Raw genomic sequence first — 17,526 nt, 5'->3', positions numbered from 1 at the left:
TTTAAAAAGGCTAAACTCCAAACTTCAATCAGATCGTCTAAACACTACAAAAACTGAAATCTTATCAAGTGTTTTTGTCTGATTATATTTGCTTGTAAGAAGTAAAAAAAAATCTGCCAGTGGAACAGGAGAAAAATGCTTGAAATTAAAATGTCTTGATAAAATTGACCTCATTGTAGACCTCAATGCAGACCTCATTTTTGTCTTTGAATAACTTGAAACCATACACTGTTCTGGACTGGTTAGGTGAATGTGGCTCATATCGAGTCTTAAAAAAAAAAAATCTACTGAAAAAGTGGGCAAAAAAAAAAACGTGATCAGATTTGCAAATAACTGAAATCTTATCAAGTGTTTTTGTCTCATTTTGAGTAAAAGTTTTCTTATCAACAGTTCATCTGAGCCTCATTCAAAATGTCTTGTTTCAAAGAAAAAAGTGAGGTCTAAATTGCTTGCAAGAAGGAAAAAAATCTTCCAATACAACAAGAAAAAATTGCTCGAAAATTGTCTTGTAACTAAAATAATGTCTTAATAAAAGTGACCTCATTTCGGACCTCAACGCAGACCTCATTTTTGTTTCCAAATTACTTGAAACAAGACATTTTTTCTTGAATGATCAGGTAAATGTGGCTCATATTGAGTCTAAAAAGACATTTTCTACTGGAAAAAAGACAAAAACACTTGATAAGATTTCAGTTTTTTGCGGTGAAGACGTTGTCTCCATAATGAGGGCAATGAGGCCAGGAGGGAAAAGTTAAGGCTGGATTGTGTTCATTGCGTTCACCGACCTGTTCTCCTGCTCCAGGTCGTTGAGGACCCTCTCCAGCTCTCCCTTCTCCTCCGTTTCCATGGAGATGAGGATCTGGGCGGGGCTTCGGGGCTGGCTGAGGGGAGAGCCTTGGTTCAGAGACTGGCAGTAGTGCTGGATCAACATGTGCTCGTCATCGCTGCAGACGCACACAGACGCACGCAGGCAGGCAGGCAGGCAGAGCACACCACACACCCACCGATTGTTGACGAGGGGAGGCGGGGCGAGGTGGAGGGTGGTGGTGGTTGTGGAAGGGGGGGCAGACATATGAGAAAAAATGGAGAAAAGGAAAATCAGCAAAGGGAATGACACGGCAGCAGCGGAATAGGAAGGGAGCTAAAAACACAGAATGGGGGACAGAGAGAGGGCCGGAGCGGCTCTTTGGGATGTGCTCTGCTTTTCAGCCAATCACCTTCATGAATACTAAACAGCTGCTGGGTAACATCAAGAAAGTGAAGCTCGTTACCAGACGAGCAGACGCCTCTAGATGTTTGCGCTTCATCGAGCGGGCTGCAGAAGTTGTGTTGACGTGATACACTGGAGCTTTCAACTCTGCACTTTTAATTAAAGCTGCATCCATATGCTCGGATTACAAATCTGTGGATGCTTTAGAAAGTAATCTGGAGGATACGGCTGTTCTGAACGCTCCTCTCTCTGCACACTAAGAATAATCACATGGCTTCATAAATTACAGTTTAAAGTTTCTTTAAAGCAGAAATCTTACAAACAGAAACAAAGATTTTTTCAGGTAGAAAAAGAAAATCTAATCCCAGAAGTCGACATTAGACACATTACAGGGATGTACTGATATTACCTGGTAATATCAGCTCCACAGGGATTCATACGTGTGACAGAGAATGATGCAAACAAGAAAAGAAACCCAGATGTCGACAAAAAAAACACCGACACACACCACACCCAGCCGATGGAAACAGAAGTAGAGGACAGAGCCAGGTCACACACAGCGAGCCAATCGGTGAGTGAGTTTGGCAGAAGAAGAAAACAGAAAAAGAAAAGAAGGAAAGAAAACAAACAAACCAAAAAAGCGGTTCTCACATGCTTTCATTGGGTGAGATACTGTCATTCAGATAAGAGCCATTACGGTTCTCCATTTCTGCTAACCTGCGGAGGGGGAAGAAACAGAGCAGTCAGTCCTCAAAACCAAACGAATGTGGAGGGAAAAACCACCTGGAAACAAAAATCAGGCTGCACTGTTTTTGTTTTCAGAGCGTCAACTATCGCGTGTGCCGTCGCTGGTTTCCTAACGTCTGAAATTTACGCTGAAGAGTTTTTTTTCTTTCTCAAATCTAGAAACGTTTTTCTAATTCAGGCCTTGGTCCCTAATTTTTCATGTGTTGTCTTTTCTTTGTCCGTTTCTTGGAATTTTTTTAAATCTTTTTTTTTTTATCTTTCCATTTGGAGTGGGTAGTTACTTTGTGTGGTTTATGTGTTGGTCGTGGACACCAAACTGGTTTTGTCTTCAGCAATATTTTTACAATTTTTGCTCCTGTGTTTGTCTGGAGCTCCTACGGGTAGCCATGACAGCATTTTTTACATGTGTAATCAGCCATTAGCAGCCTGTAGTATGTCGATGCTAACAGGTGCTAGGCCGGATGTTTCCCCACAAGGTGAGGAGAAGGAGGTGAGGACGATGTGCTGCGACACTGACCTATCCTTCCATCCATCGTTATTGGGAATGTAAGATCTATTTCAAAATCAAACGAATGTGGAGGAAAAAAACACCTGGAAACAAAAATCATGTAGCACTGTTTTTGTTTTCAGAGCGCAGGTTCCCTAACGTCTGAAATTTGTGCTAAAGAGTGTTTTATTTCTTCTTTGGATTGTTGGAGCTCCTCAGCGATGTGTCGTCGTTGTGACTCCCACGCAGCCTGATCTACCTTTACCGTGTTTCACCTTGACTTCAACCGCTTTAAAACCAACGCTCCACTAACTCTTTTTGAAAGCTGCCTTTGAAAAGCCGACCTCTGACACATCTCAGCTCACTTGTGTAACTCTGATTTACAGTAACTCGTATATTAGTCACATAATGACAGGAGCACAGCAAAGTCACTGCTTCACCTCGTCTGTGTCACAAGCTTTGGTTTTTGTGTTTGTCCCGATCCTTTTGGAGGAGGAGGAGAAAAAAAGTCTGTTATTATCTTTTCAGACAGCCATGTTTGGCCATTAAGACGGGCCTTGTAAACAAACCTCCCGGCTGTGCTCTGTAACAGATCCATCACGATAAAATAGCAGCAAGCGAGGAGCCAGAGATTTAAATTGGCCCGTCTCTATCTCTGAGAGATCAGTTTCCTGGCGGTTGGAGTGTTTGCTCAAAACAACAACAAAAAAAAAGAGATTTTCGGGGCTTTATCTGCGCTCAAATAGTAAATAAATAAATAAATAAATAAAAGCTGGGTGCTTTGGCAGTCAGCGATTAAGCAGATGGACTGTGACAGACTGGCACGTGCCCAGGTCGGTGCGTTTGTGCTCGTAAGCTGATGCACGCTACAGAAACAAGAGATAACCTCGCGGCTCACTCGGGCTTAATTATGTTACTTCTTCGCCCCAGCACCTCCTTTTTCTTTTTTTTTTTTTAATCTGCAGGATGCTATCTGGGAGCTGCGCGACAGGAGAGGAGAAGAGTGAAGAAGAAGAGCGAAGGGGTGAGGATGAGTCAGCGTGAGCATCGGTCAGCGTGTGCAGCTCTGTATTCATAAATGAATGTGTGTGTGAGCGTGTGTGTGTGAGATTTAGCCCGAGGCGACAGTGAGTGGTGTCAAACCCTCTCTGGCAGGGATCAAAGCCTGGGCCTGTGGCTCAGACCTCACACCGACTCCGCTGAGGGGCGCCAACAGCCCCCTTCTGACTGATCCCACGACCGATTGATCGACTGACTCATGGTTTGATTGATCCGACTGCTTCTTGTCCCTCAGCGGTGGGGTTTTTTTTTTCGCTTAGTTTCACTGCAAGCTCAAAAAGATCACTGAAAAGTTTTGGTGAATAAGCTCTGACCGACTGTGCGTGGCGCACATGCTCGGATGTGTTAGCCTCTCTCTGCAGAGCGCTTATTCACCAAAGAGTCGATGCATCACGTCATCATGAGTACAGATTCAGTTTCTACACTGTGCGACGGGATATCTTGACATTTCAGATTCATTTGCAGCTCGTTTAGGGAGCAGTTTGTGTGAATTTTCTGCAGAAAGCGTCTGGTCAAGGTATCCCGTGCTCCATCTCTTGTGTACACATGCACAAACAGCTTTCAGCGCAGTGTTGTATACAGTCGGACACACCTGGAGAATGATTTTTGGAAGCGTTAAAGCAACAGGAAACTCTACTCTGAGCAAAAACGCCTAAGTACAGTGTCTCTATCTCAGTTTTCCAACTGTGTTTGTTGATTTTGAAGTCACAAGAAACGACTGTATAAGACATGTGCGTGAAAGACGACATCATTAATTCGTTGTTAGCATTTACAAAACGACTAAAGTTGACTCAGAGGGTTGCAAAAAGTTGCTTCAAGTCCATCGGCTCCTCTAACGTGTCCTCTCATCTCACATTAATCACATTAATGATCAGTGAGCACAAGGACACTGACTGAAAGTCCCCCAGATCTGCGACAGCAAAGAATTAGGGCAACTGATCCCCCTGTGAGTTACACACACACACTGGAAAAAAGTGAAATCTTATTAAGTGTTTTTGTCTTATTGTCAGTAGAAAATGTCTTTTTAGACTCAATACGAGCCACATTAGCCTGACCAGTCCAGAAAATGTCTTGTTTTAAGTTATTTAAAGACAAAAATGAGGTCTGAATTGCTTGTAACAGGTTAAAAAATCTGCCATGGAACATGAAAAATTTGCTTCAAACAAGAAAAATGTCTCAAATGTCTTACTATTTTTGCTCCTGTGTATGTCTGGAGATCCTTCATGTAACCATGGCTGCATTGTTTACATGTGAAACCATCTGTTAGTAGCCTGTAGTATGTCGATGCTAACTGGTGCTAGGCCGGATGTTTACCCACAAGGTGAGGAGAAAGAGGTGAGGATGACCTGTCCTTCCATCCATCGTTGTTGGGAACGTAAGATCTATCTCCAATAAGATGGACGAGCTAGCCGTGCTAACCTAGCAACAGAGGGAATACCAGAGGGCAGAGTAGCATCATGCCATTCACAGACATGGCTAACAGAGCTAACATCAGACACCAACGCCACATTGGAAGAGCTTCACCTGCTGTGAGCAGACAGGATCCAGGAGACAGAGACTGAACAGACTGCTGAAGAAGCTCAGTCCTGGACCCTGTGGAGGTGGAGGCTGGCTGACTGGACAATGATGGACAAGCTGTTAACATCTATTTTCTTATGGACCTTTTTGCACTTTCTATACACTTTCTTACTTTTGTTTTCTTGATTGCTGCTGTGACTCCTCCTGAATTGCCCCTCAGGGATAAATAAAGTATTTTCTATTATGTCTTTAAATACCTTAAAATAAGACATTTTTCTGGACTGGTCAAGCTAATGTGGCTCATATTAAGTCTAAAAAGACATTTTCTACTGAACATAAGACAAAAACACTTCATAAGATTTCAGTTTTTTTCTGTGTGATGTGCTTGTCACATCAATCAACAGGTTTTCTGGAGGACCATGTCCCCTTTGCAACACCGTGAGTCGAGGCCGTGAGTGCTGACAGTGTGTTACCGGTTGGCGTAGTGCTCGATCCGAGTGTGCGTGTCGTCATGTGAGAGCTGTGGAGACGATCCAGGCCTGAAACACACACAAACAGAAACAGAAAGAAAAAAAGTGAGAGTTGTGAATCCAACCTGAAGGGACTCATTAATCGCACACACACACACACTCACACACACACTCAGGCATGCACAAGCTGCATGAATCCACAGTGAAGCAGCAGATGTATGGCTGCGTAAATAAGCTCGCCTCGCACTTCAAACGAGGCGTCTGATCTGAGACGTCACACCTCGTCTGCCGAGGGAGAGATCAGTGTTTTGACATCATTAACCAGGAGTCTCTGAGGAGTCTAACAAGTTCTCCTCCTGCAGCATCGAGACCTTGAGAAATTAGAGGTTGGACTCTTTTAAAAAACTTTACAAGGGCACCTTTTGGAGTTTGGAGCTTTATCTGTCGAGAGCCTGAAGAGACTGGTTTAAAGCACAGGATGAATGTAGAGGAAAACAAATTGGCGTGTTTCTCAGCTCCAACGCTAACCCTATAAAACTACCCAGGTAACCTCAGCGACTCAGCCTCTGCGGGGTTACGTGAGGTCGAGCAGCAGCGAGAAGCCGTGAGATGCAAACGGCGGCACACGATGAGTGTGACATGAGCGGAGTGTGTGAACTGAACCACTTTCTTTGATTGAGCATTAACATACTGTACAGGTGTGTTCATGTGTGTGTTCATGTGTGTGTGTGTGTGTGTGAGCCAGGTACTCACGCATGGTCTACGGGCCAGAAGTTGATCAGAGTGACAGGACTGCAAGACAAAAAAACGTGAAATGTTGACACAGGAAGTGGGAGGGCACAGCAAAGCATGATGGAAGCTGTAGTGTGGAGCGCACAAACAGGTCATGAGAGCACAGATACATGCATGAAGCACGAAAACACACATTAAAGATACATCATAACTTCTTAATCACACACACACACATCAGGAGAACACATTCAAAGATGTGAGGACTCAAACATCATGAAAAGATTGTGTAACACTCTTTTTCTCATCTAGGGTGAGTGTGTGTGAGTGTGTGTGTCATTTATGCAGATCTCCACCTCAGCCTCTCAGCTCTGAGCGCTCGGCCTTGAATGAATAACACTGAGACATTCATCATTCATGTGTGAGAGCCACAGCCTCCACGCTCACCCGATATGAAAGTGAAACATCAGCCAAGCTATCCACACCCTGCATATGTGTGTTTGTGTGTGTGTGTGTGTGTGTGTGTGAGTGTGTGTACTGCAAAAATCTAAAATCTAATCAAGTGTTTTTATCTTATTTTCAGTAGAAAATGTTTTTTTACACTTGTCTTCTGTCTTATTTCAAGTTATGTAAAGACAAAAATGAGGTCCGGTTGAGGTCTGCAACGAGGTCACTCATATTAAGACCTAATTCTACTTTCAAGCAATTTTTTTCTTTTTCTATCAGCAGAATTTTTTCCAGACTTCATTTTTGTCTTTTAATAACTTGAAATAACACATTTTTCTGGACTGATCAGTTGAATGAGGCTCATTTTGAGTGTAATTAGGCTGTTTTTACTTAAAATAAGACACAACTGCTTGATAAAATGTCAGTTTTTTGCAGCATGTGTGTTGGTTTCATGCTTATGGGACTCACGTCTCCATGTTGTCCCCCTCCAGGATGGTCTGCACAGGCAGGTAGCCCATGCGCGGGTGTTTGGCGAAGTAGCGCTTGGTCCTGAACTTGTTCTTCAGCACCTTGGCGAAGTCCCTGACATCCTCCCCTGATGTCGTCTGAGGAGAGAGGAGTGAAGGAGGGATGAAGGAGGGATGAGGACAGAGGTGGCTTTGTTCACATTCAGCAGAGAGGAGGCACACACACACACACACACACACACACACACACACACACACACACTCTCTCACACACGCTGGTTTCTTCGGAGGCCTTATTCACACGTCTGGTGAGTGAAGTTAATGCCCTCATTGTCGGCGCTGACTGCGTCATTACAGTAAGAAGAAAGTGATTTATGGCTCTCGGTGAGGGCTTCAGGGTCCACACTCAGAGATCACTTTCACCTTCTGACTGTTGATGTGGAAGATGTGATTTCATTTCCTCTGCTGTGAAATTCACACTTTTTTCCACCTTACTCAATACAAGTGTCACTACATGAGCCCGAAACAAAAAACCAAGCTGACAGATTGTTAAAGGCGACACATCGTCTCCATTTTCAGTCATTTAACTGTTTCTGTCTTAATATTTGATCAATCAAGCAGCAGATAGCTCAGCCTTCCACACTCTCACTCTGTGCAATATTAATACACCGAGTGAGGCTTTCAGACGCGGCGCAGATCAGAGTGTACCATCGCCTCTCGCTTCACAACCAGAGGAGGAAAATCATCTGACAGCTCGTCTGACACCTTAAAATTCTTTACCACTTCCAGCACTTCCAGTTTCATGTCATTTACACATTGCAGAGCAGAGGGAGGAGATTTATTCATACCGGCGTGCAGTACTCCACCATCGGGTACTGCATCTTGTGTCCCTTGGCGACGCGACCGGAGAAAAAGCAGCTTTGGCAAATGTCATAGTTGAAGTGTTTCAGGCTTCGATATCTGGAGATGGAGAAAGAGAGAGCAGAGGTTAGGACAGCAAAGGGAGGAGACAGAAGAAGAAAAGGAGTCGATTAAAGCGGGGGATTTACGGCTCTGTTTTCCTCCAGGGTGAGGAGTAGTTAAAATTCTTCCAGCCCAGTTCCTAAATGAGAAATTTATTCTCCGGCCCTGAAAGTCTTCATTAAAATTTATCACCGCTCTTGTCAGGAAGGGGCCCTCCGACAACAGAGCAGACACACCCCTCTGTTCAGGTCCCAACCTCCCTTTAAAAAACAGACCCCCTGTGCTTTGGGGTGTCTGAAGGTGCTGGGGTGACGGCGCAGCTCTGTGGCGATGATCAGATCATCAGTCAGTCTCAGGAACAGGAGTTGTGGTATGACCCAGCCTCAGATAGTTAGCTGCTTCTTGTTTAAAAGTAAATATCGGCAGAAAACATCAATGTGGCATCAATGTGACAATTATCAATCCAGCTTCTTTCATCAGACGCTGCAGCTCCTTGTTTCAAACAGCTGCTCATGAAACACCTCGCTGGGTGGCACGATAAAGAGAATCGCTTTTGTGGAGCCACCCAGGGAGCCGGTGAGCCTCAGCTTTATGATTTTTTTCTTTTCATTTGTTCCTCTGTGTGTGTGTGTGTGTGTGTGTGTGTGCAACACATGAAACAAGATATGAAATCCTGCTTCCTTTCACAGACTACTGTTTAAACAAAGAGCAACACCACAGGGACTGGAATCAAATAAGAATACGTTCTGTGGTGTTTGAACAAATAAAAAAAAAGGTCTGGAGAAAAACTGTAACAAAGAGTGACACAGACAGACATGAGAAGAACAAACACAGCCTGCGTCTTGATTCTAAGAATTCAGATTTTCCTCTAAAAGAAATCTGTTTTTATTCTAAAAATCCAGAATCCAATCCATTTTATTCAAATATTTTAGACTTTATTCTGGGTATTCAGACCTGATCCTATAGGGTCAAAATTATTTCTCTTATTTCAAATTAAATCCTCATATTTCAGACTGCACTTTCATTTTCAAATTTAATTCTCATATTTCAGATTAAATTCTCATATTTCAGATTAAATTCTCATATTTCAGATTAATTTCTCATATTTTAGATTTTATTCTCATATTAAAAATTCAATTCTCATATATCAGATTAAATTCTCATTTCAGTCTTGTTTCTTATATTTCAGATTAATTTCTCATATTTTAGATTTAATTCTCATATGTCAGATTCAATTCTCATATTTTAGTCTTTATTGTCATATTTCAGTCTTTATTCTCATATTTCAGTCTTCATTCTCATATTCCAGATTTATTCTCAAATTTCAGATTTCATTCTCATATACCAGTATTTATTCTCAAACTCCAGATCAAATTCTCATATTTTAAATTCTATTCTCATTTCGCTCTTTATTCTCATATTTCAGAATAAATTCTCATATACCAGATTTAATTCTCATATTTTAGTCTTTACTCTCATATTTCAGATGTATTCCCAAATTTCAGATTTAATTTTTATGTTCCAGACTTCATTCTTAGTAATCAAACCTAACTCTTATATTTGAGACTTCTTTTCTCATATTTTTTACTTAATCTCATATTTTAAATTTAATCTTCACATTTCAGGCTTTATTCTCATATTTTAGACTTTATTGTCATAATTCAGACCTTACTTTTTAAATTCAGACTTATTCCAATATTTCAGAGTTTTTCTACAATTTTAGAATTTATTTTAAGATTTTGGACTTTATTCAAAGTAATGACACTTTTTCTAATTACTAAGACTTTATTCCAGTATCTTAGACCTCATTAAATTCATTCAGACTTTAATCTAAGAATCAAGCTTTTTATTTTAGGAGTTTTTTATTTTTTTCTGGGCAGTAGGGATGGATCAAGGGGGTCGACCACCGTGGCCTGCACCCCTCTTATCAAAAACAATCTGCTCGTAACATGAAGTTTTGTCAAACTCAGAAAGTTATAATGAGTGTTTCAAAGTTAGGATGACTCAGGATGAGTAATCTGTCTGATTTTTCCACAAAGCCCAGAAACCAAAGCTGTAAGTGGGCAGTTTCTTCATCTAAGTGAAAATGAAATCAGACTAATTCTGTCTTTTATTGCCCTCTGCGTAATGAGATCAGGAATATTACACACTGCAGTAAAGGTCTTCATTTCTGCTAATGTGACGACGTGTTCAGGGTTAGCTCCTGAGGAGAGAAACTCTGGTGTCAAACACAGACCTGAATCCTATGATGGGACACTCTTTGCAGATGTTACACTTGGCCTGGTGTTTGGCGGTCTCTGCGGCGGCGACGCGGTGCAGGACGGGCAACCACACCATGGACTGTGGCTCCAAGCGCATCCAGTCCAGGAACATGGCGGCTTCCAGCTCGGGTTTGTTGTTAGCCTGGGAGAAAGATGGAGAGGTTTAAAGCGGCGCTGCGTTCAAAGACGCTTTCCTGCTTTTGTTTTCAAACTGACTCCTCTGATTAAAACTTTGTGCTGGAGAAGGTTCAGGAAGTGTTTAATGTTGTCTTCCAGGAAGGAGGTGCATCAGCTCTTTGTTTGAAGTCTGAACTCAGAAACCCACTTCACGTTTCACCTTAAATATTTAATATCCTGACGTTAGCCGTGACCTTGAGTGTTGTCATCTAAACACTTCAGTCCAACTTCTAACTTAGTACGAGGGCGCTTGCCTGATTTATCTGACTCCTCTGAGCCTCGGAGCGCTGCTGTTGATCAAAAACTGTTAAAACCACATTCATCCACGGCTGGAAATAGTCCCCAACAAACGCTGCTCCCCCTCCTGTGTGAGTAACTGCTTCTAAAAACTACAGCGACCAGCTGTTTTGGAAAATCACTGAGCCGCCCCGCTCCGAATAAAAGAGCTGGACAGAGCGGGGAAAAATAATCAGGGACAACATATTGGCTACATCCATCACTTTCCCATCAGCGGGGACTCGGAGCCCTCTGGGGATTTGGAGTTTCCATGGAATTGACCCCCACGTCTCCCTCTTTCTTCACACCCACAGGCGCGCAGACTCCTCAGCTGGAATGAGGCGAAGCTATCTCCACTTTTTGGGGCTAGATGAGATTAAATTGTCCACCTGGTGCGCGCCTCAGGGCGGGTGTTAGCGTTTGTCTGTCTGGAATAATCAAATTGAAACTTCGAGCCTCATGATATCCAGAAATCACAGTGTGTTTGAGAGGATGTTTAAAATAATGGGTGACAGACGTCGCTGTCTGAGACGTAATCTACACATATTATCTATATTTACACACTCGGTAAACATTCCTCTGCGTTTGTCTGATGCTCGGAAATGATTCAAGGCACAAACAATCAAGGAATCAGGCAAACATGAGGAGAGATGTTGACAGCTCGCGTTTATCAAGGTGTGCATAAGCTGCTCTGTCAATCAGCGAGTGTGTGTGCGTGTGTGTGTGTGTGTGGTGTACAGTGAGAAACGAAGCAACACAGGAGCTGACACATGCTGCTTTTGACTCCAGGGGGACTGTGATTAGCTCCAGAAATCACTACTTGATGCACCTGTCAGGCTCCAGCACGACACACACGCCTCTAACGATGATCACGACGGCATATTCAGAAAATAGCACAGTGGAAATGACAGCTGTCAACGCAAATATCATGCGAAGTTGAAACTAAAGTGTTATATTTTCATTCCTGAACGTGTGACGGTTGTTTTCAAAACACATCCAGGGCGAGGAGCTAAAGTTGATGTCCAAAGAGGAGACTTTAGACATGAAAACGCTGGATCATCTTCTGCAGATCAGGGATAATCCAGTCAGAACGCAATTACTGGAATCCTCCCGTGGATGCTGGATTTGCTGCTTCCAAAACACACGGGAAAAAAAGCACAAACAGGGGGAGCTGGCGACTATCCGCGCTGTCACACACCAAATCATTTTAACACCCATGTGCAGGTAGAAAGGCGCAGCTCGTTCTGTCCTATTTGTTTGAGATTTGTTTTAAAAATGTTTCCACTCCCGCTCCGGCTCGGCAGCTGTCTGAAATCATTTCTTTGATCTGCTGCAGCCTGTCGTTCACTTACCTCCCCTGCCTGATGCTTAAACTCACACACAAGCAAGCAAACACACACACACTCAGCGGTGTCTACAGGAGTCTGGGATGCACTTTGTTTTATCATCCCTGTTATTTCCTGCAAAGCTTCTTTCCATAAATAAACCTGATGTGAACTGATGCAAATAAGCGCTCAAAGGGAGGGGGCAGCGGAGCTTAAAGCAGCCTATTTTTAGTGAAAACATTCATTACGCCTGTGAGAGTGTGTGGGCGCGTCACGTACAAACTGGAAGCAGCTGCGGACGGAGGGCTCGATGTTGGAGCCGCCGAACGATGCGACCTCGCCGAGCTGCCGGGGGATCTGGATGGAGTCGTGGAGCAGGAGGCCGAGGCGGCGCTGGTCGCAGAAACCTGTGGCGCTGGCGACTTGTCTGAACAAAACTGCAGGATGGAGAAAGAGAGGGAGGAGAGGGAGGAGGAGGAGAGGATATTCAGGACAAGGACGATGGAGGGAGAGTGATGGGTGTGGGCAGACGGGGAGGATTTGCTCATCACCTTGGGGTGAATTTGGGTGATCGGTTGAAATGAGGCTGCAGAACAGGAAAACAGAAACTACTCAAGCTTCTCTTCTGTGTTAGAGCCACGGCTGCCACAGATACAATAAAAAAGTAATCAGATTACTGATTACTCCTTTAAAAAGTAACTTAGATTACACGTTACTTCTTTAGTTACATTCAGCAGCTGCCGACAACACCAAAATTTTGTGATTCCGATTTAAATGATTAATAATATGAGTCTACATGTTTCGTTTTAAAGGAACATTGCAAAGATTATTGGGAGCAGTGACATATGTACTTTACAATTAAAAACAAAAATACTCATTTTGCACATTTTAGATTTTAAAATACAACTACAGAGAGCTTTTCCAAACTGTTTTTGGTGCACTACAGCAATGTTCACTTGGATTTTAGATTTAGTTATTTTTTCAAACAATTTGTTTTGGCCTAGTTTGGTTTTTATTAGGGAAGCTTTTGCTGCATTACCAGGCTACACGGTATAAAAGTTTACATTTGGAAAGAACTTGTGTACATTGCTGGTTAAAATTTAAATATTTTATAGTTCAAATAAATATTAACTTTGGTAATTCCATATGTACTCACTTTTGTCTTTTACTCAAAACATTACTGGTCTTATCCCACAGTAGAACATGCGGGTAATTATTTAACACAGGTATCAGATCAGGACTGGTATTGGTTAATACCAAAGCCCAGGTATCAGAATCGTTATCAGAACCACAAAAGTTGGATCAGTGCATTCCTCATTTTTGTCAGTTTCATTATTTTTGTTAAAGCAGTAGTCTGTTAGTCCTGTATTTGTAATACAATAAGCAAAAATAAATGTTAGTAGAGTGGGGGCCCTCAGTGCCCTGCTGGGGGCACCCCAGTCTGAAAAGTCTGGGCACGCCCCTGCTTGTCACTGCACCTTGTCATAGCCTTATGCCGTTATAAAGCCGTTGTCTCTCTGCTCATTAACAGATGAATTTATGCTAAATGGAGGGAACAGAGGGAGTAACAGTGAAAGACGGGACTCACCTTTCCTCCAGGTAAAAGTCAAACAACTTCTCAAGCGTTTATGGCAGCAGTGCCCTGATCTCTCTGATTGATTCTTAAATGTTTCAGTAAATGATCTTAAGCTAACTGCTACCACAGAGTGAACAACGAACCTTAATATTTCCTCTTTAGCTGACACAGACTCAAAATGAAATTAAAAATAATAATAAGGCTTGTGTGATTTGGATAAGCAACTTTAATCTGATTACTGGTTTGGAAATAGCAAGCTAGGAGTGATCGTTTCCCTTCCCAAGACTTAACTTTTTGTACTTTTTCCAAAACAGCAGACTTATGTCGACAAAAAAATCCAAGACACAATCAGAAAGCAGCTCCAGAGACCACTGTCGGTAAATCTGTGCTCAGGCTTTGCTTATAACTCAGTATTCTGACAGATAATGTGTATTTATCGTCCAACTTTCCAAGCTTTATTCTCTAAATGTATTAAGCAGCAAACAAGGCCGTATATCATCCATTAGCCCGTGATGTTTACATTAATTATGTGAGGAACAGCTGGATTCTGACTGGGAATGATATGATGGATGCGAAGAGACAAACGGCTCCCACAAACTCTGATTGTTTCTATTATTTGTTTGGTGCTAATTGTCAGTTAAAGCACTCCCACGCCATCTGTCTGCGGCTGAAGGGCGGCGTGTATGAAGGAAACGTGAGCGCAACTTACATCTGTACTTATCCTCCAGGTGAGCTTTGCAGAGCGAGATGATTCCAGTTTTGAAGGACAGGGTCCGGATCTTTCCAGTGCGACCACTATGAAAGGAGAGAGGGTGTTATTAGAGCAGATTTAAAAGGTGTGTGTGTGTGTGTGTGAGGGGAAGCCTCGGCGCTTACGTGTCGTAGACGTTGAGCAGCCAGTTGAGGCACATGTCCACACACAGCGGGACGTTGACCAGGTGTGAGTGGCTCTGCTCCAGCCGCTGGTACATGCTGGTCAGACAGGTGACCAGCTGGGAGATGTCCAGCAGCTGCTCGTTCTGCTTCAGGCCGTGCTGCTCGAACACCTCGCACGCCATCGGCATGCTCAGCAGGTCCACTGTCGGTGCAAAGAGGGAGGAGAGAAAGTGACGGTTAGTTAACACACACACACACACACACACACACGCACACACACACAATCGAGGTGAAAGACTCCTGCTGCTGCTGAGCTCACGCTGTCCTTCAAACCCTCCGTGTTCAAAGCGTCCTTGAGCCCAGTGCCGCTCAAGGACGGAAGTGAGGAGGCGACTTCACTCCGGGGATCAATAAAGAATCACATTATTCATCTTTTATTATTCATTGAGTCCACTAAAGGACAGGGGGAGTGAGGTGAGAGGCGTGCTAATGGTGAGAAAAGTCCAAAACACTCGAATGATCCCCGCGCGCTCAATACGTCCACTGGAGGCCAGAGAAGCAGGATTCTCTGGCCTCAAATGCGCAAGTGTTTTGAATTCTGCACACCAGCTGCTTTGTTGTCAACCACCTCCACCGAGTGTGAAGATAACATGATTGAAGAAGAAATGAGAAGACAGGAAGAAGAAGAATAGGTAGGAGGAGAAGAAGAAGGACAGTCAATGAAGTGGATCAAAAAGCAGCGAGCAGAGGCGGAGGAGAGGAAAGAACAAAGGAGAGGAGATGAGAGAAGAGCAGGAGAAGTTAAATCCCTCTGTGACACAAATGCAAACTTTGGACTCACAGCAGAGAGCCTTCTGCAGGCGTCTGAGCTTCATGGCCGTGCGGTACGCCGAGAACCGGACGTTGTTGAGGTCCGCTACGGAGAGAAGAAGAAACAAGTGTCATGACAGAGGAATTTCCTTTTTGGAGGAAGGAGAAGGTGAGGATGAGCGTCTTACCCAGAGACTGGTAGAGCTCTGCCATCTTGGGGTGATCCCAGCATGTCGTCTGGGTCTGGTGGCTGCAAAGGGACAAAAAGAAACAGAATGATAAGACGACACTTTAAGAATTTGCTTCCAATACAAACACTTGATTTTGTGACTCTATAAACACAGAAGCCGAAGAGTTATGCTTCTATAAAAATAAACACTGGCAGGATGGCGAGCGTGCCAGCAATTAAAGCTCGTACTATCATCCAATAAGAGCACAGAGGCTGTAAAATGTCACTCCCCTGCTCACATTCATTAGTCTCAATTCATGAGTCAGAGCTCCAGGGAGGAAACAACAATGTGAGAAACTCTGAGACTGTTCACACACAGAATCACTTGGAGCTGGAAGCTAATGCTACCATTAGCATGCATGATGTAGAGCGTGTTCCCATGTCAACAAACTTCTCAGGGAGCATTCTTTGTATCAACTTCCTGCTGCTGGATGAATTCTGAAACATGGACACATACAGACATCAAGAAGTCCTCCAGGGAAGGTAAATATTTCGACGCACGCCTTTCAAAGCCAGCAGAAATTGTGCTTTTATAAATAACCAAAGGAAGACGGAGAGTCCTTTTGGGTTATGAATCTCCGTCGCTCATGAATTAGATCAGCTCTCCCAAAATCCCACACTATGACATTAATCCTGTTGCTTGAGCGCTTCCCCTCTCCGTCTCATAATCTGAGAAAATAACCAATGTGGTAAAAAAAAAGGAGTAAAAAAGAAATGGACGGATTCCCATCCTGCCTGCATCACAGCAGCAGAGACAGAGAGGAAGAGGAGGACAGAGTAAAAAAAGAGGCAGAGGCAGAAAGAGAGATGGATGGGTGCTGTGTCATTCTCCCCTCACACATTCTTCTCCTCGTGACTGCTGCTCGCCGCTCACAGGAGACTGTGTGTGTGTGTGTGTGTGTGTGTGTAAGCGCGTGTGGAGGCAAGCAGAGCTAGTGAAAAGGCGGTGTGTGTGTGTGTGTGTGTGTGATTTTAACTTTCAGAGCTGGTGAGAGTGTTTAAAACAATCACATGAATTATGGACCAACTTCTGCTTCAGGTTTTAATTTTCTGTTTCATCATCCTTTATCATGGTGTGGTGAGGGCTATGAGTGGATGAAAGTTGTGTAGTTTCAGTGGTTAAAGTGGGGAAAGTGGGGACGGACCCCCTTGTGGCTCAATTGTTGGAGAAACCACGCTAAAGTGTATTGAAGGGCTCCAAAATGTCCACTTAAATGCACTCTTGGAGACCAGAGTCACATAAAAGCGGCCAATTAGAAGCTAAAATGTGCACTAAAGTGCCAGCTAAGGAGCCAAAATGTACGCTAAAATGCCTTTTCGGAGGTCAGAGTCATATTAAAAAAGCCCATAAGGAGCAAAAATGAGCTGAAGTGTCCTATTAGTAGCCAAAATGTGCGCTAAAGTGCCCACTAAGGGGCCAAAATGTCTGCTCCTAGGTCTCTTAGGAGCCAAAATGTGCCCTAAAGAGTCTTAACTCCTTCGCTGCCATTGACGTCTATAGACGTCATTTCGACATCGACTACATTGACATCTTAAGACGTTAATTATGTTTGACGACTGGCAGTATGAAGCTCTCTGCTCTGAAAAAGGCTAGCAATGAATGAGTTAAAAAGGCCAAAATGTGCACTAAAGTGCCCTATTAGCAGCCAAAATGTACACTAAAATGCCTTTCCGGAGGTCAGAGTCACATAAAAGCACCCAATTAGGAGCCAAAATGTGTGCTAAAGTGTCCTTATGTAGCCAAAATGTGTGCTAAAGTGCCCTCTTAGGAGCAAAAACATGCACTCAAGTATCCTATTGGGAGTCAAAATGTGGGCTTAAGTTAAATCAAATTTAAATCAAATCAAATTTTATCTAAAGAGCACTTTTCATACAAAAAAAAAGAAAGTAACACAAAGT

The 17,526-nt window shown here is 43.3% G+C and overlaps 1 protein-coding gene across 1 annotated transcript in view; it reads right to left on the bottom strand.

Annotated features, from left to right (window-relative positions):
• The window catches only part of dmd (dystrophin), a 137,171-nt gene that overhangs the window by 5,214 nt on the left and 114,431 nt on the right, over positions 1-17,526 (bottom strand). The window contains exons 68-79 of the mRNA XM_074664873.1: positions 15,587-15,648; positions 15,430-15,504; positions 14,589-14,790; positions 14,422-14,507; positions 12,416-12,573; positions 10,334-10,500; positions 7,983-8,094; positions 7,136-7,272; positions 6,245-6,283; positions 5,495-5,560; positions 1,862-1,927; positions 786-944 (exon numbers count right to left, since the gene is read on the bottom strand). Coding sequence (XP_074520974.1) covers positions 786-944; positions 1,862-1,927; positions 5,495-5,560; positions 6,245-6,283; positions 7,136-7,272; positions 7,983-8,094; positions 10,334-10,500; positions 12,416-12,573; positions 14,422-14,507; positions 14,589-14,790; positions 15,430-15,504; positions 15,587-15,648 — 1,329 coding nt within the window. The remainder of the gene's footprint in view (positions 1-785; positions 945-1,861; positions 1,928-5,494; positions 5,561-6,244; positions 6,284-7,135; positions 7,273-7,982; positions 8,095-10,333; positions 10,501-12,415; positions 12,574-14,421; positions 14,508-14,588; positions 14,791-15,429; positions 15,505-15,586; positions 15,649-17,526) is intronic.

This window comes from Halichoeres trimaculatus, unplaced genomic scaffold, assembly GCF_033239565.1.
Source record: "Halichoeres trimaculatus isolate MK-OKI-2021-1 unplaced genomic scaffold, fHalTri1.1 fHalTri1_scaffold_24, whole genome shotgun sequence".
In the NCBI taxonomy this organism is placed as follows: Eukaryota; Metazoa; Chordata; class Actinopteri; order Labriformes; family Labridae; genus Halichoeres; species Halichoeres trimaculatus.
This window is presented reverse-complemented; position numbering and strand designations above follow the sequence as displayed.